The sequence below is a fragment of the Aedes albopictus genome, unplaced genomic scaffold (assembly GCF_035046485.1).
Source record: "Aedes albopictus strain Foshan unplaced genomic scaffold, AalbF5 HiC_scaffold_121, whole genome shotgun sequence".
Classification (NCBI taxonomy): Eukaryota; Metazoa; Arthropoda; class Insecta; order Diptera; family Culicidae; genus Aedes; species Aedes albopictus.
In genome coordinates, this window is record NW_026916603.1 from 45,209 (window position 1) to 68,971 (window position 23,763).

At 41.6% G+C, this 23,763-nt stretch overlaps 1 protein-coding gene across 1 annotated transcript; it reads left to right on the top strand.

Annotated features, from left to right (window-relative positions):
* The first annotated feature begins 16,983 nt into the window (after positions 1–16,983).
* LOC115256041 (cytochrome b5 domain-containing protein 1-like) lies at positions 16,984–18,367 on the top strand. The gene is made up of 3 exons (XM_062843256.1): positions 16,984–17,205; positions 17,280–17,624; positions 17,914–18,367. Exons 1-3 carry the CDS (start codon positions 17,047–17,049, stop codon positions 18,064–18,066), a joined length of 657 nt encoding a protein of 218 aa, XP_062699240.1. The 5' UTR covers positions 16,984–17,046; the 3' UTR covers positions 18,067–18,367.
* Positions 18,368–23,763: the final 5,396 nt, after the last annotated feature.

Genomic DNA, 23,763 nt, shown 5'->3' on the forward strand with positions numbered 1-23,763 from the left:
TTTATTAGGAGGACCCAACTTCCCTCAGAATGTCCCCCAATATCACCTAAAATTACCGAACACTTATTGGGAGGAACCGACTTCCCTCAGAATACTCCCCAATATCACCTAAAATTACCGAACACTTATTGGGAGGAACCGACTTCCCTCAGAATGCTTCCCAATATCACCTAAAATTACCAAACACTTATTGGGAGGAACCGACTTCCCTCAGAATGCCTCCCAATATCACCTAAAATTACCGAACACTTATTGGGAGGAACCGACTTCCCTCAGAATGCCTCCCAATATCACCTAAAGATACCAAACACTTATTGGGAGGACCCAGCTTCCCGTAGAATGTCTCCCAACATCACCTAAAATTACCGAACACTTGTTGGGAGGAACCGACTTCCTTCAGAATGCTCCCCAATATCACCTGAAATTACCGAACACTTATTGGGAGGACCCAACTTCCCTCAGAATGCCTCCTAATATCACCTAGAATTACCGAACACTTATTGGGAGGACCCAACTTCCCTCAGAATGCCCTCTTATATCACCTAGAATTACCGAACACTTATTGGGAGGAACCGACTTCATTCAGAATGCCCCCAAATATCACCTAAAATTACCGAACACTTATTGGGAGGAACCGTCTTACCTCAGAATGCCTCCCAATATCACCTAAAATTACCAAACACTTATTGGGAGGACCCAGCTTCCCTTAGAATGTCTCCCAATATCACCTAAAATTACCGAACACTTATTGGGAGGAACCGTCTTCCCTCAGAATGCCTCCCAATATCACCTAAAATTACCAAACACTTATTGAGGGGACCCAGCTTAACGTAGAATGTCTCCCAATATCACCTAAAATTACCGAACACTTATTGGGAGGAACCGACTTCCCTCAGAATGCCTCCCAATATCACCTAAAATTACCGAACACTTATTGGGAGGACCCATCTTCCCGTAGAATGTCTCCCAATATCACCTAAAATTAACGAACACTTATTATGAGGAACCGACTTCCCTCAGAATGCCTCCCAATATCACCTAAAATTACCGAACACTTATTGGGAGGACCCAGCTTCCCGTAGAATGTCTCCCAATATCACCTAAAATTACCGAACACTTATTATAAGGAACCGACTTTTCTCAGAATGTCTCCCAATATCACCTAAAATTACCGAACACTTATTGGGAGGACCCATCTTCCCGTAGAATGTCTCCCAATATCACCTAAAATTACCGAACACTTATTGGGAGGACCCATCTTCCCGTAGAATGTCTCCCAATATCACCTAAAAATACCGAACACTTATTGGGAGGAACCGACTTCCCTCAGAATGCCTCCCAATATCACCTTAAATTACCGAACACTTATTGGGAGGAACCGACTTCCTTCAGAATGCTCCCCAATATCACCTAAAGTTACCAAACACTTATTGGGAGGACCCAGCTTCCCGTAGAATGTCTCCCAGTATCACCTAAAATTACCAAACACTTATTGGGAGGAACCGACTTCCCGTAGAATGTCTCCCAATATCACCTTAAATTACCGAACACTTATTGGGGAGAACCGACTTCCCTCAGAATGCCTCCCAATATCACCTAAAATTACCAAACACTTATTGGGAGGACCCAGCTTCCCGTAGAATGTATCCCAATATCACCTAAAATTACCGAACACTTATTGGGAGGAACCGACTTCCCGTAGAATGTCTCCCAATATCACCTAAAATTACCGAACACTTATTAGGAGGAACCGACTTCCTTCAGAATGCTTCCCAATATCACCTAAAATTAACGAACACTTATTGGGAGGAACCGACTTCCCTCAGAATGCTCCCCAATATCACCTAAAGTTACCAAACACTTATTGGGAGGACCCAGCTTCCCGTAGAATGTCTCCCAATATCACCTAAAATTACCGAACACTTATTGAGAGGAACCGACTTCCCTCAGAATGCCTCCCAATATCACCTAAAATTACCGAACACTTATTGGGAGGACCCAGCTTCCCGTAGAATGTCTCCCAATATCACCTAAAATTACCGAACACTTATTGAGAGGAACCGACTTCCCTCAGAATGCCTCCCAATATCACCTAAAATTACCAAACACTTATTGGGAGGAACCGACTTCCCGTAGAATGTCTCCCAATATCACCTTAAATTACCGAACACTTATTGGGGAGAACCGACTTCCCTCAGAATGCCTCCCAATATCACCTAAAATTACCAAACACTTATTGGGAGGACCCAGCTTCCCGTAGAATGTATCCCAATATCACCTAAAATTACCGAACACTTATTGGGAGGAACCGACTTCCCGTAGAATGTCTCCCAATATCACCTAAAATTACCGAACACTTATTAGGAGGAACCGACTTCCTTCAGAATGCTTCCCAATATCACCTAAAATTAACGAACACTTATTGGGAGGAACCGACTTCCCTCAGAATGCTCCCCAATATCACCTAAAGTTACCAAACACTTATTGGGAGGACCCAGCTTCCCGTAGAATGTCTCCCAATATCACCTAAAATTACCGAACACTTATTGAGAGGAACCGACTTCCCTCAGAATGCCTCCCAATATCACCTAAAATTACCGAACACTTATTGGGAGGACCCAGCTTCCCGTAGAATGTCTCCCAATATCACCTAAAATTACCGAACACTTATTATGAGGAACCGACTTTTCTCAGAATGCCTCCCAATATCACCTAAAATTACCGAACACTTATTGGGAGGAACCGACTTCCCTCAGAATGCCTCCCAATATCACCTAAAATTACCGAACACTTATTGGGAGGACCCAGCTTCCCGTAGAATGTCTCCCAATATCACCTAAAATTACCGAACACTTATTGGGAGGAACCGACTTTTCTCAGAATGCCTCCCAATATCACCTAAAATTACCGAACACTTATTGGGAGGACCCAGCTTCCCGTAGAATGTCTCCCAATATCACCTAAAATTACCGAACACTTATTATGAGGAACCGACTTTTCTCAGAATGCCTCCCAATATCACCTAAAATTACCGAACACTTATTGGGAGGACCCAGCTTCCCGTAGAATGTCTCCCAATATCACCTAAAATTACCGAACACTTATTGGGAGGAACCGACTTCCCTCAGAATGCCTCCCAATATCACCTAAAATTACCGAACACTTATTGGGAGGACCCAGCTTCCCGTAGAATGTCTCCCAATATCACCTAAAATTACCGAACACTTATTGGGAGGACCCAGCTTCCCGTAGAATGTCTCCCAATATCACCTAAAATTACCGAACACTTATTATGAGGAACCGACTTTTCTCAGAATGCCTCCCAATATCACCTAAAATTACCGAACACTTATTGGGAGGAACCGACTTCCCTCAGAATGCCTCCCAATATCACCTAAAATTACCGAACACTTATTGGGAGGAACCGACTTCCCTCAGAATGCCTCCCAACATCACCTAAAATTACCGAACACTTATTGGGAGGACCCAGCTTCCCGTAGAATGTCTCCCAATATCACCTAAAATTACCGAACACTTATTGGGAGGAACCGACTTTTCTCAGAATGCCTCCCAATATCACCTAAAATTACCGAACACTTATTGGGAGGACCCAGCTTCCCGTAGAATGTCTCCCAATATCACCTAAAATTACCGAACACTTATTGGGAGGAACCGACTTTTCTCAGAATGCCTCCCAATATCACCTAAAATTACCGAACACTTATTGGGAGGACCCAGCTTCCCGTAGAATGTCTCCCAATATCACCTAAAATTACCAAACACTTATTGGGAGGACCCAGCTTCCCGTAGAATGTCTCCCAATATCACCTAAAATTACCGAACACTTATTGGGAGGAACCGACTTCCCTCAGAATGTCTCCCAATATCACCTAAAATTACCGAACACTTATTGGGAGAAACCGACTTCCCTCAGAATGCCTCCCAACATCACCTAAAATTACCGAACACTTATTGGGAGGACCCAGCTTCCCGTAGAATGTCTCCCAATATAACCTAAAATTACCGAACACTTATTATGAGGAACCGACTTTTCTCAGAATGCCTCCCAATATCACCTAAAATTACCGAACACTTATAGGGAGGAACCGACTTCCCTCAGAATGCCTCCCAATATCACCTAAAATTACCAAACACTTATTGGGAGGACCCAGTTTCCCGTAGAATGTCTCCCAATATCACCTAAAATTACCGAACACTTATTGGGAGGAACCGACTTCCCTCAGAATGCCTCCCAATATCACCTAAAATTACCGAACACTTATTGGGAGGACCCAGCTTCCCGTAGAATGTCTCCCAATATCACCTAAAATTACCGAACACTTATTGGGAGGAACCGACTTCCCTCAGAATGCCTCCCAATATCACCTAAAATTACCGAACACTTATTGGGAGGACCCAGTTTCCCGTAGAATGTCTCCCAATATCACCTAAAATTACCGAACACTTATTGGGAGGAACCGACTTCCCTCAGAATGCCTCCCAATATCACCTAAAATTACCGAACACTCATTGGGAGGACCCAGCTTCCCGTAGAATGTCTCCCAATATCACCTAAAATTACCGAACACTTATTGGGAGGAACCGACTTCCTTCAGTATGCTTCCCAATATCACCTAAAATTAACGAACACTTATTGGGAGGAACCGACTTCCCTCAGAATATTCCCCAATATCACCTAAAGTTACCAAACACTTATTGGGAGGACCCAGCTTCCCGTAGAATGTCTCCCAGTATCACCTTAAATTACCGAACACTTATTGGGGAGAACCGACTTCCCTCAGAATTCCTCCCAATATCACCTAAAATTACCAAACACTTATTGGGAGGACAGAGCTTCCCGTAGAATGTCTCCCAATATCACCTAAAATTACCGAACACTTATTGGGAGGAACCGACTTCCTTCAGAATGCTTCCCAATATCACCTAAAATTAACGAACACTTATTGGGAGGAACCGACTTCCCTCAGAATGCCTCCCAATATCACCTAAAATTACCGAACACTTATTGGGAGGAACCGACTTCCCTCAGAATGCCTCCCAATATCACCTAAAATTACCGAACACTTCTTGGGAGGACCCAGCTTCCCGTAGAATGTCTCCCAATATCACCTAAAATTACCGAACACTTATTGGGAGGAACCGACTTCCCTCAGAATGCCTCCCAATATCACCTAAAATTACCAAACACTTATTGGGAGGACCCAGTTTCCCGTAGAATGTCTCCCAATATCACCTAAAATTACCGAACACTTATTGGGAGGAACCGACTTCCCTCAGAATGCCTCCCAATATCACCTAAAATTACCGAACACTTATTGGGAGGACCCAGTTTCCCGTAGAATGTCTCCCAATATCACCTAAAATTACCGAACACTTATTGGGAGGAACCGACTTCCCTCAGAATGCCTCCCAATATCACCTAAAATTACCAAACACTTATTGGGAGGACCCAGTTTCCCGTAGAATGTCTCCCAATATCACCTAAAATTACCGAACACTTATTGGGAGGAACCGACTTCCCTCAGAATGCCTCCCAATATCACCTAAAATTACCAAACACTTATTGGGAGGACCCAGTTTCCCGTAGAATGTCTCCCAATATCACCTAAAATTACCGAACACTTATTGGGAGGAACCGACTTCCCTCAGAATGCCTCCCAATATCACCTAAAATTACCGAACACTTATTGGGAGGACCCAGCTTCCCGTAGAATGTCTCCCAATATCACCTAAAATTACCGAACACTTATTGAGAGGAACCGACTTCCCTCAGAATGCCTCCCAATATCACCTAAAATTACCGAACACTTATTGGGAGGACCCAGCTTCCCGTAGAATGTCTCCCAATATCACCTAAAATTACCGAACACTTATTGGGAGGAACCGACTTCCCTCAGAATGTCTCCCAATATCACCTAAAATTACCGAACACTTATTGGGAGGACCCATCTTCCCGTAGAATGTCTCCCAATATCACCTAAAATTACCGAACACTTATTCGGAGGAACCGACTTCCTTCAGTATGCTTCCCAATATCACCTAAAATTAACGAACACTTATTGGGAGGAACCGACATCCCTCAGAATATTCCCCAATATCACCTAAAGTTACCAAACACTTATTGGGAGGAACCGACTTCCCTCAGAATGCCTCCCAATATCACCTAAAATTACCGAACACTTATTGGGAGGACCCAGCTTCCCGTAGAATGTCTCCCAATATCACCTAAAATTACCGAACACTTATTGAGAGGAACCGACTTCCCTCAGAATGCCTCCCAATATCACCTAAAATTACCAAACACTTATTGGGAGGACCCAGCTTCCCGTAGAATGTCTCCCAATATCACCTAAAATTACCGAACACTTATTGGGAGAAACCGACTTCCCTCAGAATGCCTCCCAATATCACCTAAAATTACCGAACACTTATTGGGAGGACCCAGCTTCCCGTAGAATGTCTCCCAGTATCACCTTAAATTACCGAACACTTATTGGGGAGAACCGACTTCCCTCAGAATTCCTCCCAATATCACCTAAAATTACCAAACACTTATTGGGAGGACCCAGCTTCCCGTAGAATGTCTCCCAATATCACCTAAAATTACCGAACACTTATTGGGAGAAACCGACTTCCCTCAGAATGCCTCCCAACATCACCTAAAATTACCGAACACTTATTGGGAGGACCCAGCTTCCCGTAGAATGTCTCCCAATATCACCTAAAATTACCGAACACTTATTGGGAGGAACCGACTTTTCTCAGAATGCCTCCCAATATCACCTAAAATTACCGAACACTTATTGGGAGGACCCAGCTTCCCGTAGAATGTCTCCCAATATCACCTAAAATTACCGAACACTTATTATAAGGAACCGACTTTTCTCAGAATGCCTCCCAATATCACCTAAAATTACCGAACACTTATTGGGAGGAACCGACTTCCCTCAGAATGCCTCCCAATATCACCTAAAATTACCGAACACTTATTGGGAGGACCCAGCTTCCCGTAGAATGTCTCCCAATATCACCTAAAATTACCGAACACTTATTGGGAGGAACCGACTTCCCTCAGAATGCCTCCCAATATCACCTAAAATTACCGAACACTTATTGGGAGGACCCAGCTTCCCGTAGAATGTCTCCCAATATCACCTAAAATTACCGAACACTTATTATGAGGAACCGACTTTTCTCAGAATGCCTCCCAATATCACCTAAAATTACCGAACACTTATTGGGAGGAACCGACTTCCCTCAGAATGCCTCCCAATATCACCTAAAATTACCGAACACTTATTGGGAGGAATCGACTTCCCTCAGAATGCCTCCCAATATCACCTAAAATTACCGAACACTTATTGGGAGGAACCGACTTCCCTCAGAATGCCTCCCAATATCACCTAAAATTACCGAACACTTATTGGGAGGACCCAGCTTCCCGTAGAATGTCTCCCAATATCACCTAAAATTACCGAACACTTATTATGAGGAACCGACTTTTCTCAGAATGCCTCCCAATATCACCTAAAATTACCGAACACTTATTGGGAGGAACCGACTTCCCTCAGAATGCCTCCCAATATCACCTAAAATTACCGAACACTTATTGGGAGGAACCGACTTCCCTCAGAATGCCTCCCAATATCACCTAAAATTACCGAACACTTATTGGGAGGAACCGACTTCCCTCAGAATGCCTCCCAATATCACCTAAAATTACCGAACACTTATTGGGAGGACCCATCTTCCCGTAGAATGTCTCCCAATATCACCTAAAATTACCGAACACTTATTGGGAGGACCCATCTTCCCGTAGAATGTCTCCCAATATCACCTAAAAATACCGAACACTTATTGGGAGGAACCGACTTCCCTCAGAATGCCTCCCAATATCACCTTAAATTACCGAACACTTATTGGGAGGACCCATCTTCCCGTAGAATGTCTCCCAATATCACCTAAAAATACCGAACACTTATTGGGAGGAACCGACTTCCCTCAGAATGCCTCCCAATATCACCTTAAATTACCGAACACTTATTGGGAGGAACCGACTTCCTTCAGAATGCTCCCCAATATCACCTAAAGTTACCAAACACTTATTGGGAGGACCCAGCTTCCCGTAGAATGTCTCCCAGTATCACCTAAAATTACCAAACACTTATTGGGAGGAACCGACTTCCCGTAGAATGTCTCCCAATATCACCTTAAATTACCGAACACTTATTGGGGAGAACCGACTTCCCTCAGAATGCCTCCCAATATCACCTAAAATTACCAAACACTTATTGGGAGGACCCAGCTTCCCGTAGAATGTATCCCAATATCACCTAAAATTACCGAACACTTATTGGGAGGAACCGACTTCCCGTAGAATGTCTCCCAATATCACCTAAAATTACCGAACACTTATTAGGAGGAACCGACTTCCTTCAGAATGCTTCCCAATATCACCTAAAATTAACGAACACTTATTGGGAGGAACCGACTTCCCTCAGAATGCTCCCCAATATCACCTAAAGTTACCAAACACTTATTGGGAGGACCCAGCTTCCCGTAGAATGTCTCCCAATATCACCTAAAATTACCGAACACTTATTGAGAGGAACCGACTTCCCTCAGAATGCCTCCCAATATCACCTAAAATTACCGAACACTTATTGGGAGGACCCAGCTTCCCGTAGAATGTCTCCCAATATCACCTAAAATTACCGAACACTTATTGAGAGGAACCGACTTCCCTCAGAATGCCTCCCAATATCACCTAAAATTACCAAACACTTATTGGGAGGAACCGACTTCCCTCAGAATGCCTCCCAATATCACCTTAAATTACCGAACACTTATTGGGAGGAACCGACTTCCTTCAGAATGCTCCCCAATATCACCTAAAGTTACCAAACACTTATTGGGAGGACCCAGCTTCCCGTAGAATGTCTCCCAGTATCACCTAAAATTACCAAACACTTATTGGGAGGAACCGACTTCCCGTAGAATGTCTCCCAATATCACCTTAAATTACCGAACACTTATTGGGGAGAACCGACTTCCCTCAGAATGCCTCCCAATATCACCTAAAATTACCAAACACTTATTGGGAGGACCCAGCTTCCCGTAGAATGTATCCCAATATCACCTAAAATTACCGAACACTTATTGGGAGGAACCGACTTCCCGTAGAATGTCTCCCAATATCACCTAAAATTACCGAACACTTATTAGGAGGAACCGACTTCCTTCAGAATGCTTCCCAATATCACCTAAAATTAACGAACACTTATTGGGAGGAACCGACTTCCCTCAGAATGCTCCCCAATATCACCTAAAGTTACCAAACACTTATTGGGAGGACCCAGCTTCCCGTAGAATGTCTCCCAATATCACCTAAAATTACCGAACACTTATTGAGAGGAACCGACTTCCCTCAGAATGCCTCCCAATATCACCTAAAATTACCGAACACTTATTGGGAGGACCCAGCTTCCCGTAGAATGTCTCCCAATATCACCTAAAATTACCGAACACTTATTATGAGGAACCGACTTTTCTCAGAATGCCTCCCAATATCACCTAAAATTACCGAACACTTATTGGGAGGAACCGACTTCCCTCAGAATGCCTCCCAATATCACCTAAAATTACCGAACACTTATTGGGAGGACCCAGCTTCCCGTAGAATGTCTCCCAATATCACCTAAAATTACCGAACACTTATTGGGAGGAACCGACTTTTCTCAGAATGCCTCCCAATATCACCTAAAATTACCGAACACTTATTGGGAGGACCCAGCTTCCCGTAGAATGTCTCCCAATATCACCTAAAATTACCGAACACTTATTATGAGGAACCGACTTTTCTCAGAATGCCTCCCAATATCACCTAAAATTACCGAACACTTATTGGGAGGAACCGACTTCCCTCAGAATGCCTCCCAATATCACCTAAAATTACCGAACACTTATTGGGAGGACCCAGCTTCCCGTAGAATGTCTCCCAATATCACCTAAAATTACCGAACACTTATTGGGAGGAACCGACTTTTCTCAGAATGCCTCCCAATATCACCTAAAATTACCGAACACTTATTGGGAGGACCCAGCTTCCCGTAGAATGTCTCCCAATATCACCTAAAATTACCGAACACTTATTATGAGGAACCGACTTCCCTCAGAATGCCTCCCAATATCACCTAAAATTACCGAACACTTATTGGGAGGACCCAGCTTCCCGTAGAATGTCTCCCAATATCACCTAAAATTACCGAACACTTATTATGAGGAACCGACTTTTCTCAGAATGCCTCCCAATATCACCTAAAGTTACCAAACACTTATTGGGAGTACCCAGCTTCCCGTAGAATGTCTCCCAATATCACCTAAAATTACCGAACACTTATTGGGAGAAACCGACTTCCCTCAGAATGCCTCCCAACATCACCTAAAATTACCGAACACTTATTGGGAGGACCCAGCTTCCCGTAGAATGTCTCCCAATATCACCTAAAATTACCGAACACTTATTTAAAGGACCCAGCTTCCTTCACAATGCCCCCAATATCTTCTAAAGTTCTCAAACATTCATTTAAAAACCCCAACTTCCCGCAATAATCCACCTTAATATCACCCATTCATACCTTAAATAGTACAGAACAGGCTGTGTACCCGATGGCACGTAATGCCAGAAAAAAGATTAATCACAACTTATTTAGCAAATTAGCATAAATTAATGTTGTAATTAATTATGGCATTATTTATTGAATTACTTATTTAAAAACAATAAAATAATATCTGACTTCGTCAGCATAACCCCACCCCATCTGAATAGCACCGCAGTTTGACTGCGAGTGCAAGGAAACCCAACTCGGCAAAGGATTTTAAACACCATGCAGCTCGTCTTCTCTCCGCGACCAACATTGGTATCGCTACTCGCATAGCAATGTTTTGAAAATCTTGCGCGCGTCCTTTCGCACGCAACCTCCGCGTTGCATTCCGCCATAGCGGAAATTCGATGCGCCGCTTCAAAGTGTGCGCATTCCCCACATCAACAATAACAGAGGCATGGTCGTAGCTACAAACTTCTCCGGCTCTCCACCCGAACGACCAACTCGCCCAGATTGGTGCAATGTTTGTTATGCACGACCAAACATAACACCAATCAGGACGAGTTGGTTGGTTGTGTGGCAATGTTTGGCTATTCATGTGCGTTGCAATAGTTTCTCTTGCCTGCTGTTGGGAGAGTAAACAGCAAGCACACGAACGGGAAGTGCTGCCAAAGCACGGTTCAATGAAATCGGGGCGATGTTTTTCGCAATTCGATGAGTTTTTTACCTAACTTTGAATTAATTATTGTGGCCAAACTACAAAAAATTCAATGTTGGTCCCAAAGAGAGTTTGGTAGAATACAACATAAACAATCTTTTGTAGAATATCACTTTTCTACTTTACTACGTGTTTTTATTAAATAACAACAAAAATACCTAAAAAAAGAGCATTTTTTTCTGCTTTTGCCGCAAACTTTCCAAAATTTAAGCATGTTAATCACTTTAGATCGAGTTTTTGTCCAAGAAGCATAACAGCACAATGGTTCAGGCTTTCAATTCATGCAAAAAGATTGAGATTTTGATCAAAGATAGCTGAGATACAATTTTTTGAAGTTTTGCATGTTAAAAATCATAGAATTTTGAATAACTCACTTAGCAGTGATTTGCGACCCCATGTTCCTTGGGCACTTTTTCATGTCTCATCAAGACCTATCTGCCCCCAAATTATTTAAAGTCCGGAAGCAAACACCCTGTATATATATATATATATATATATATATATATATATATATATATATATATATAGTTATATATAACTATAACTATAACTATATATATATATAACTATATAACTATAACTATACACACATAATATACACTGCATTACATAATCAACTACCTTCTGTGGAAATTTCATGAAAATTGACAGAGAATTTCAAAAGTTATGAATAGGCAAACATCGCACAAGAAAAATACGAAAAAAAATCACTAACACTCACCCCTATCAACATCAGTAGCTTTCAAACCAAATGATAAAATGATAATTGAATTTTATTGGCTTTTCTCGGTGAACTTAATACTACTCAAAGAAGGCGGGAGTAACGAAAGTAATGAAAGAAACGGTGGATAGAATCGCAAGTGTGCGACGAGAGAAATTGAATAGAAGTTGAAAATTAACAGAGGGCCATAATTGAACAACACAATCACAACGACGACCCCTTTTCCTAACGGCCTCGTGTTGAACGGCTAGGTACTAGTACACGAAAAAAAATCCATAACAAATTTATTAGAAAATGTTATATATTTTTGCCATTTCGTTTTCCTTATACAGCTTATCTGAGTGTGTAATATGGAGCATAACATAAGATGAATGAAAAGTATAAGTTTCAACTAATAAATGTGATTCGCTATTGGTAATATTTGTTATTAGAATTGTTTGATATTATGTATGCGTCAAACCTAATAAAATCTATTACCGAATATTTTGATTGTAAATTTTCATGTTTTACTTTTTTCCCCAATTTTTCAAAAGCTTTGTTTACATAATTGATTCTAGCTTTCCACGCTAGCCATAATGGCGGATGCCATAAAAATGTTTGACAAGAACTGTGCCCCACGCTGAACTGAAATTGAAGAAAATATTCTCAGCAAGCTGTACTGTCTAAAATTAGCCGTTTTGTTGTTACCTGTCAGACGTGATATTTTTGCTTACATTTTTTCTTTGAATTCCATAATTTACGATTTTTCTTATTTTAGGAATTACTGCATAAGTTTCAGTCAGCGTTCGTATCCGTATTGCAAAAATGTCAGGGGGTCAAGTCGGTGGCATGCGCAGTTATCCACGAAGGCAGTCAGCCACGCACGTTTCTGGGAGGTTCCTACGGGTGTCGGTAATAACGGTCTTCCGGGACAACAGCAGCTTCGGTGGTCGCGTGCAAAGCAGCTGGCTTGCGGGGGATCCGCGGACGTTCAAGAATTGCGGGTTGACGGCGTTGTTGACGAACCGTGGCAGCGGGGGCTTCAGCGGCCACGTGTGCCGGGGGGTGGAGGGGGGTCGTGTGGCGATCAACAATGGCGAGCTACGACTGTGGCTACAGTATCGTGGTAGATGCAGCACTGACCACGGTGTCGGTAGAGAAACGTAAATGGTGGACGCCAGCAGTAGGATGTGCTCCAGGAACTCCACTTACCACTCCGAAGATAAAGGTGGCGCAAAGCGGTGGCACCTGCCCGTGGGTGAAAACGTTTGGAACACCACGACCGGCACTGGAGGACACTCAGGCCATTGCTTGGCATTCTTTCGACCTTGGAGTATGGGGATCGAATCACTAACCAAGCTACAAAGCCTGACAACTTTTACAAATCTTATCCGAAAAAAAAAAACTCGCATCGATGTTCGCTATTTGACAGACCTTTCACGAATCCCGTGCACCGTCCGATCTAGCTCCCTGCAGAGCCCCGTTCCGTGGTTGTGCCCCACCTGTCATCCATCGGGTTACAACTTGACACCATATATTGGGCAATTTTCAACCGGGGTTCTCAAACCGTACCCTGGTGCCAGTCAGCTAATCAGAAAATCGCGAACTAAACACATTCTCGCTTAAAGAAATGTAATTGTAAATCATATTCATGATTCCATAAGAATTGTCATATGCAATCCCAAGAACGCTTACAGATAGGCCTTAAGTGGGCTTATGTTCTGCATATCCCGGAAAAGTTCCTTAACGTATTAAATACATTCAAGTACATAATGAGAATAGACATTGCACCGGACCAGGACCGGATAGAGTCCCACGCGATCCACGACAGGACGTAGAGAAACCCATGCTATTATTTTGTTAGAAATGATTAGATGTCTGTTACATAGAAGTGGTTCGAGCGGAGCTTTTCCGGTTTTGGTCTGGTGTAATGAGAAAAGCGCATGAAGCTGCCCTTTTCCAATAATTAAAGATAGCAAATGACATTCAGTGAGCATTTAGGAGCGAATCTTCTAACTTTCCGATGGAGATTTCAGTTTATGAGTTCACATTCATGAGAAGTTCGCGTGTTTTTACGATTCGTAACGGGGTTCAGCATATTCTTTCTGGTTAGGTATTTGGGGCGATGTCAGTTACAATTTTTGAGGGAAAATTCTGGGATTCTAAAGAAAAAAAATATGCAACAATGGGGACCGATGAAAATTCGCATTTATTAGTCCAACCCATCAGAATCGTTTGAACGGATAATGCTCCAAAATTGTTTCACAGCATCCACATTCAAGCCTAGTTCAATTAAATCTAAAACGAAAAGAAAATAATTAAATGCTACAAAACTGAATTGAAAAACCTTCAGTATCGCCTTTGAAAATGTTTACAAATCAACGGTTGGTTAGGTGACATCAAAATCAACAAACAAGTTTGGCAAACTCAAGGTTTGCTGAGATTGTTTTCTTCAATTTCAGTTCAGTGCACAGGGCACAGATCTTGTCAATTTTTTTATGGCATCCGCCATTATGGCTAGCGTGGAAAGCTAGAATCAATTATGTAAACAAAGCTACAGCATATACAAACAGATATTAATTAACTCAAAACATCGGTAAAGACACGTCCATTATGCCCGCCGGGGTCGCTGTTCCGGCAGCGGATGATGCCGCCTTTTGCCAGCCAGAACGTCGAGAAGCAGCGGAACCAGCCGGAATCTCCGCTCCGGCAGCAAACAAGCGGATGGAAGTGCCCTCAGTAAACCGTAATGTTAAAGAGCGGTGGAACCAGCCAGTATCTCCGTTCCGGCCGTGAATAAACGGGTATCACCGCCCCTGGTAGCCGGAGTGTTGAAGAGCAGCGAAGGAATCTGATGTCGGATTTCTGGTTGGGAGATTGGACACGAAGATGTGATCTGCTGAGTTAAAAAAAAAATGCTTAGTAAGCTTTATTAATCAAACAGTCATAATAGGTACCTACCGGGATCTGCAAGCGATGTTTCCGAAGTTTACAACACAATTTTTATTTCGTTATTGCCGCAACACGTGCCACTATGGCTTTGATTGAAAAAAACTATGGCTCCGGTCTGTTTGAGATGGGCAAAACATTCAAAACAAAACCTTAGAAAATGTATTAGTTGAAACTTATACTTTTCTAGCCATAACACAAAACTTATACATTGTATAAGGAAATGTTATAGCTATTATTAGCGCTTCGTTATAAAAGTAAATACAGCGTGTCTAATGAAAAATATAAATCTTTCTTTATAAAAAATATCATTAAATTATTTTTTGTGTAGTTTGATGATGACTACTGGTTCAACACGAGGACGTTAGGCAAAGGGGTCGTCGTTGTGATTGTGTTGTTCAATTATGGCCCTCTGTTAATTTTCAACTTCTATTCAATTTCTCTCGTCGCACACTTGCGATTCTATCCACGATATACGATTCATTACTTTCGTTACTCCCTCCTTCTTTGAGTAGAATTAAGTTCACCGAGAAAAGCCAATAAAATTCAATTATCATAAAGTCATGCGGTGATTAAACCTAGAAAGCAAATGATAAAAGTTGATAAAATTTTGCAAGAAAGTGTCTATTAGAATCATAATTGCTAACGATTTGTTCAACATCACATTTAGGATAAGACATAATCAACAATTGTACGCCATAATACTCGGTTTGTGGCAGCCGCTCTCCATCCTCGGTCGCGCCCAATGCTCGCCAGGTCTCGCTCCACCTGGTCCGCCCATCGTGCTCTCTGCGCTCCACGCCTTCTTGTGCCAACCGGATCAGTAGCAAACATCAGCTTTGCAGGATTGTTGTCCGGCATTCTTGCAACATGCCCTGCCCAACGTATCCTTCCGGCTTTGGCCACCTTCTGGATGCTCGTGCAGCGAGCTCGTGGTTCATCTTTCTCCGCCACACACCGTTCTCCTGCACACCGCCGAAGATCGTCCTTAGCACGCGTCGCTTGAAAACTCCGAGTGCTTGCAGGTCCTCCTCGAGCATGGTCCATGTGTCGTGTCCGTAGAGGACCACCGGTCTTATTGGCGTTTTGTACATGGTGCATTTGGTGCGTGGGTGAATCTTTTTCGATCGCAGTTTCTTCTGGAGCCCTTAGTAGGCCCGACTTCCGCTGATGATGCGCCTCCGAATTTCACGGCTCACGTTGTTGTCAGCCGTCAGTAAGGATCCGAGGTAGACGAATTCCTCCACCACCGTCTCATTATTACCAACATTATTACCCAGACGGATCCGGTCGTGTTCGGTTCCGCCTACCAGCATGTACTTTGTTTTTGAGGCATTCACCACCAGTCCGACCTTTGCTGCTTCGCGTTTCAGGCGGATGTACAGCTCTGCCACCGTTCCAAATGTTCTGGCAATAATGTCCATGTCGTCCGCAAAGCACACAAATTGACCGGGTTTTGTGAAAATCGTTCCCCGGCTGTTGAACCCGGCTTGTCGGCAATCGTCGCATCACACCTACTAGAGCGATGTTGAAGAGTAGGCATGAGAGTCAATTAGTAAATTATTACAATTAAAGTTATTAAAATAATTCAATAGGAAAAGTGATTACAGATTACAGATTATTGTGTGAATTGGGTTGTTTAGTGAATAAAATATTGCTATTATCTATAGCCTAATCGGTATAGAGCTCATACCCCTAAAGAACCCAATGGTCCACTGCACGAATTGATTCTGGCCTGCTTACTCTCACACGAAATTTGACGTTTGAGCGGTGTCGGCACCTCTCAAACGTCAAATTTTCGGTTAGAGTAAGCAGGCCAGCATAAATTCGTGCAGTGGACCATAGGGCAGTGCATGAAATTATCTCCTTCTCTTTCACTCTTACAGAAATTTTGTAAACAATAAGGCCACGAAACGTCAAAATCCCATGCAAAATCAAAACAGTGCAGTGCCCTATTGTGCTTTTTTTCCTGTATCGCATAATCACAAAGATTGCCATGATCAATCAGCCATAGGTGATCAACATCGCTCAAACACAGGTAAAACTCGATCAAAATGCCATCCGACGACCCCCACCGTCGTCAACGGTTTTACCTTCGCGATGAAGTCTTCGTAAACAACGCGGCCGATCGTGCGTGGGTTATCATCCATGGGAACGTCTTCGACATTACGCCTCTGTTCGATGGAAATTTAACCAGTTCGGCGCCGAAAAAGGTAAGGCTCCGATCCGCCGTTGATTAATGTGCTCCGTAATTTGCCATTCGATTTGTTTAATGGTTTCGCCGTAGCTGTATCTGCTGCTGCTAGGCTTTGCCGGGAAAGATTTGAGCGCGCACTTTGATCGAAAAGGCAGACCTGTCTATCGGATTAGCAAGGATGGCGTCCGGGTGCCGGAGTTTCCACCGGTTTTGATCAGAAACGGATCGACGGGGAAGTGTTGGTGGGATGATAGGGGCATGATCGTAGGGAAGATTACCGCTCAGGAGAGGAAAATTCGAGTGATCAATAATCTTACGTTCCAAATTCAGGAAATCAGCGTATGTGAAGAGGACACAATTGAAGACATTCAGGAGCGCTTCCATCGGTTTAATGAAAATGCGAAGAACTACACCTGGAGAACCAGAGTTGAAAAGGTAATTCAAAATGTTTCTCGCTTTTGGTAATTCTAGCTGAAGTGCGACAGAAAGAGTTTTTTCTTCTCTGTTCGGGACAAAATTACTGCGACCATTATTGGATCGGATTACCACAACAACATTACCATTTTTTGTGTAGTGCAATTCATTAATAAGACAAGTCACCTAACTGAGACTTCATAGAGCATAGAGCTGAAATGCGGGCTTTGCCAGGAAAGATTTCAGCAAGAATTACCTTTGCTTTATGTACCTACATGAAATTAAACACTTTATCCGCTAAACATTTCAGTGTGATCCAACCGCAGATTTACGACCTGATAAAACCTTAACTGAAAATGGCATCATCCACGATCGTTACCCACCCCCACCGATGATTTGGATCTTTTACCAAATTCCCTCAAACCATTCCGAGCAAAACATAGAAAACAACGCCAAACAATAACGTAGCCAAAAGATGCACTCCGCCGGAAGCATGTGGCTGCTACCACGCGCCCTGGTAGTCTCTCCGATGAAAAACAAAAGACCACCAAGTAATTGGGTGAATGCCGGATGGACAACGAACTTGAAGTAAGTGGTAGTCGTTGCGTGTTGACGAGTGAGTGCGAGTACGAGGGAAAACTGTCTCAAAATTAAAATATAATAGACATTCCAGAAATTCTTTCACCAGGTCTCTTCCTCTCAGTTTTGTTGGAAAGCTGATGCCAGCTCGATTTCGTTTGCTTTGTTATTCATTGGAATTTGTTCTCACGCCCCCGCCACTTGTTTGGCACATTTTTGGATGACACTGGGGAAGTGGTTTCCACAACGTGTCTGTATCGCGGTAAATTAATTGCCGGAACGTTGTTGAAATTAACTACCGGCCACATAAGGGCTATCCATTCCTTTAATTGAAGCCATATTGAAGCTAGGGTTTGCTACCTTGGTTTGAATAAACTTTTTACTTAAGGACAGGCTTGTTAGAGTCCCAAAATGGCCGCCAAAATGGCCGACTTTGGGACCTGCTCACGATTTCGAAGGCACAAATCTCTTCGTAAACAAAACCAGCGCACCTGAGCTTCTCATTTTAAGCTTATTTCAAGTGAGCAAGAACAGAATAATGAAATGCATTGTCGTTTTAAGCTTGCTTCTTGAGGTTTGTGCGTCTGAAGTTTTGATGCACTGTTGAAGCGGGATTTCAAGACGTTTGTCCTTAACCCTATTAGGATGTTGGGGTCAGTATGACCCAGATAGGAACGCTGAACGTGCACTACGCCGACGTGGTGCGAAAAACTTAAATTTTAGGAGGGTTAAAGAGTTAAACTAAAATCAAAATGTTTTACGTTCTAAATTTTGATACCATATTCACATTGAAAGGATGAAAATATTACAATATTTATCTAATTTATCATATGCATACCATCAGTCCTTCCACTGCTAGTTGTTCCTCTACCTACTTCCTGTTCGAAAGAACACATCTTTCTCGTGATTGGTACCATATTGGGTCGATTCAATTTAACCAACGAAGTAACAAAACTCCTAAACAGTGTTGTTCCTTTCAGACTGCACTGACTGACATGGCATTTACCCGCATGTGTTCCATTTCCCTTCGTGCAGATGAAAGTTCGGAACGAAAGGGTCGATCATCGCGTCGTAAAGAATAGCATATGGCAATGAGCTGAACTCTGTTTTGTTGGAATTTTGGAGCCACATTTGCTTAATTTGTTGACATGATTGATTGTGTTTTTACAATAAGGAGGAGGAACATTGGTTTGTATGAAGCAATTTCCCAACTTGTTCAAGCAGTAAACACGGTGCAAACGAGTATATGCTTTTGTGAGGTAATATCAACTTAATTTAGTTGACAATGAACGATGACAAAATTTGATTAGGAGATCGTCCAGCTACTCTCGAAATCGTGCGCCATGAGGACGAAAGATATTAATATGCGCTGATAATGATGCACACACGCGTCCTCTGCGTATTATAAATTATCAAATTTAATAAACATAATGGGGAAAGCATATACGATCGTCACTTGATCGGCACGCGTCCATAGTGGCCCATTCTTCTACGCTAGCTTCCTTTCTGGTACTTCCGAGACACGTGCGGTTGCTTACGCGTTGTTGATGCGGATGGTGTACTTCCACAGCATAAGAAATTACCTTCCGCATAGGTTCTGAAATTTAATCGTCCGCCGCCCGATGCTCAATCCACGGACGTGTCGTGTTGTGGTTAATGAGCCACCCAGCCAAGTGAGAACACATCCGGTTGTACCCGTCGAACAATCATAATGGCTGGCTTTCTATACAACATCATAGTTCTTAACTTTATTCTGGTAAAGTAGTGGTAGATATGCTTCAAATAATAAAGCTTATTCAGAAAAGCAATCAATGTTTTCAAAGGTAGATGGTCTTGGTTAGAATAAAATTCGGCATTGAAAAAATAAAAAAAAAAATAATTGAAAATCCCAATATGGCTGCCATGCAGCACATTGATGCGACTCCATGCAAAAGTGGACAAAGTGCCTTAAATTAGATTAGAAATATTAATCGTTAACTAGTAATTCATTTTTGATTCAAAATCTGAGTTTGTTCCATCTATATTTTAATATGCAACATCGAAAACAATGATTTCCAGGGAATCCAGGGAATTATTTAAGAAACTCCTGAAATAATGGATCAATGAAACCAACTTTTCTCGTGTTCATTGCATGTCAACAGAGGCGCCACCGTATATGACCATTAACATTGTGACAGCAGTGGAGTTATGTCAAACACACAAGGCTACTGTGGCGCTATCTGTTCATTCTATAGCGGCCGTTTTAGTTATTTTAGTGATCCATTGTTGATGACGTTTCTCTAGGAATCCGATTTGCCGTACGGTGAAAATCTATTGTAGACCACCTATTGATGAAGCCGGCTTGATAACTTTCTACGAACTCATCTGTTTTTATAGGTTTAAGGTGACAGGCGATGGAAGATGGTCTAAGATAGCACTTTGTTGACGTCATTGCCAGCTGCTTGTCCCCAAGAAACAGAACAAGCTGAATGACAATTTCTTCAGCTAAAGTGTGCTTTTGAGTGGTTTGTTCCACTCTTGTACAGCAAAAATGTTTGTTGGGTTAGTTTTCTGTTGATGAATGACATCCTTAACTGTTGTCGGTGCGGTTGGATCAGTTCCGTCTTTTACTGGCATAGTCGTTTCATCAGTTGCCCTGAGCTCCCGTGTCCGCGCTCTTTCGCAATTCAGGTGCTTATAGGAGTGCTGTATCCACCATTTGAATACCTCACGTCCATCCGTCAACAGTCTCCCGTTTTTATACCAGCACATTTCGGTTCGCGACATAAAGAATTTGCGGGATACGTTGATTTTCTGGTAGAATTGTTGAGAACTGCACTGCAGTTCCATTTCTTCGCACTCCGCGTCTTTCTCGTGGTGTTTTCTTAATCCCGGAAGATGCGGCTTTCCTGTTTCCGGTTTTGTTTGTATCGTTCCACGTTCTGGCAGATTCCATGCTGCAGCATTATCATCTGTGGTGTTTCGCCTCCAAAATCGGTCTGCAGTTCTTGTCGAACCATTCGTTCTGTCAACTCCCCACGTTCCCGATGAAGCTCTCGGTGGCGTCGTTGAGAAATATTCGTGCGGCAACGCTGCCTTGAGATTCTGCACGTAAGCTGAAGCGACATACGGTTGCTTCAGTCGCTCTAGGTTGTACCGCAGCGGTCGCCGGTACTGTACATTGTTGTTGTTGTTATTTATTTAACTTATAATTTTGAAAGAGGAAAAAGTCCATGCATTTCGAAATCGTTCTCAAAGAGGCATAAAACCTCTTTATCTTTTCAAACAAAAAAAAAACAATAATTACAAAAACAAATTTTAATACTAAAGGCTCATCCGGAATCGATCCATGTCAGAGCCTACAATATCCAAGGGACCACCATATGTATGAAAATCAGGAATCAAATGCTTGAATAACTGTACATTTTTGTTGACAGAAATTTTGAAATACCGTCGTGCGGGGCTTCTTTTTACACTTTTTCATGATTTTTCAACTTTATGACATTATAACTCCCAGAGTAGTGAATGGATTTCCACAATTTTTACACATAATAATTGTGAGTATGTATGTAGGATGTATGCAAAATTTGAACTAAATCCATCAATAAACAAAAAAGTTGTTCATACACAAATCGGACACATCTCATATAGAACCAGATGGGGGCTACTTTGGACATTTTTATCTAAAACAAAATTGCATTTCAAATTCCAGGTTTATTTAGAAAACTACTTTGTACCAATACTGTAGTATACTATATCAGACATGATTTCAATAAATTTATGCGTTTGAAGATGGTTCCGTGCTACCTTTGGTATTATGAGCAGCGTGATATTGCTATATAACTAGCCTGAAAAAAAGGACCATCAATCCTTTATTTGGGTGAAATGGTCATTTATAATGTATAACGATACAAATATTCGATTGTATATGCTACGTTGATATATTTTGAATGAATTGATCAACCCTTTGAAATTTATGAACTGTAGAAACAATGCTTACAGACCAAATGTTCTGATACGTTATGTATATTTTATTGATTTATTCGATGTATTTTCGCGTCCTGCCAAGCAATAAACGGTCTGTTTGAAAAATAATTTCAACCAAATGGAGGGAAAACTATTACTTCGTAATAGTTCCAAAGACATCAAACAGATTTGAACCATATTTTGAATTCAAAAAATCCATATTCGAAAGTGTCCAAAGTAGCCCCGCATTTCAAAAGTAACCCCGCACGACGGTACATCAGCATTTAAGCTGATTAACTCACATTTAAATTTATTTCAATTGTCCCTGTTATGATATAGTTCCATGAAAAAAGAACAGACTCAAAAATAAAAGTGCTCCGATTTTGCCCTGATTTGCACATATTTTTTTATTCTGTCATTTGGATGACCAATTTTATGATTTAGCGTGACCATTAAGGTAACCAATTTTTATGATTTTCAAAAAATCTTAGCTTTGTAACCAATACACCGATTTGCAATCTTTTTTCACACATGAATAGATTACTAGTTCTACATTTTATGAAAATATCGCGAAAAAACTTTAGTAAATGTCAATATTTAAAAATGGTTAAAACATTAGTTTTTTTTTAAATAATTTTCACAATGTTGGACCACAGCGACTGAATTTTTTTAATAAAAAATTAACTAATTATATATAACATATCAAACAATTTGAAATATTTTTCAAGCCGTTTTAGGCTGCTTTTTTTTTAATTTCAAGTTTGTGCTCATATTTGTATGGAATGATCATACGTCTCCATTACTTTAAAATAATCGTTAATTTTATTTATTTATTTATTTTTTTTTTATACAGCCATGGGCTCTAAACTTCAATTAGTAAAAAAATACCAATGAATTCGCCTGCAGCAGAGTGATAATCCTCATTAAATTTCTTCAGTCATTCCTTCAGAAGTTCCTTGTAAATTCCTCTATAAATATGTGCTTATTTTTCTACGGATGTTTCTTCTCAGTTTCCTCCTAGAGTTTGTTTTTTTTTTCTGAGATTCATCCAGGAGCTCTTTATGGATTTTTTTTTTCATGCGACCCTCCACTCTCCCCCACACCAAAAGACTCTGGAAACGAGCCTTCTGAAGTGGACGCATCTAGATTCTCAGCAAACTGGCAACAGGCAAAACAAACTAAAAACTAAATTATTGCTGAGAAATTAGGAATTTAAACAAAGATTAGCTTAACGGAATAGAGAGATTTTGTGGAAGAAACAAATAACAATATTTGAAGGACGTTCTTACAGTGGACAGTAATTCCTCCAGGAGTGCCTTCAGAGATTGATTCAAGAGTTCTTTCTAAAATTTCTCCAGAGGTTTGTACGAGGGATCTCCAGGAGATCCTGAAATTACTACAGCAATTTCTTCTCGTGTTCCTCTAAAAAATATTTCTGGTTAGCTTCAAGAATTTTCTTCTAGGATTCTTCAAGAAGTTGCTTATAGGATTTTCTTGGAGTCTTTCTTGGATAACGATTCCCTCAGGGGTTTCTTTACGAATACCTCCCGGAATTTCTTCTGGAATTCCTTCAAGATTTTGCAATAATGACCAGGTTTTGTTTCTGAGATTTATTCAAGAGTTCCTTCAGTAAGGA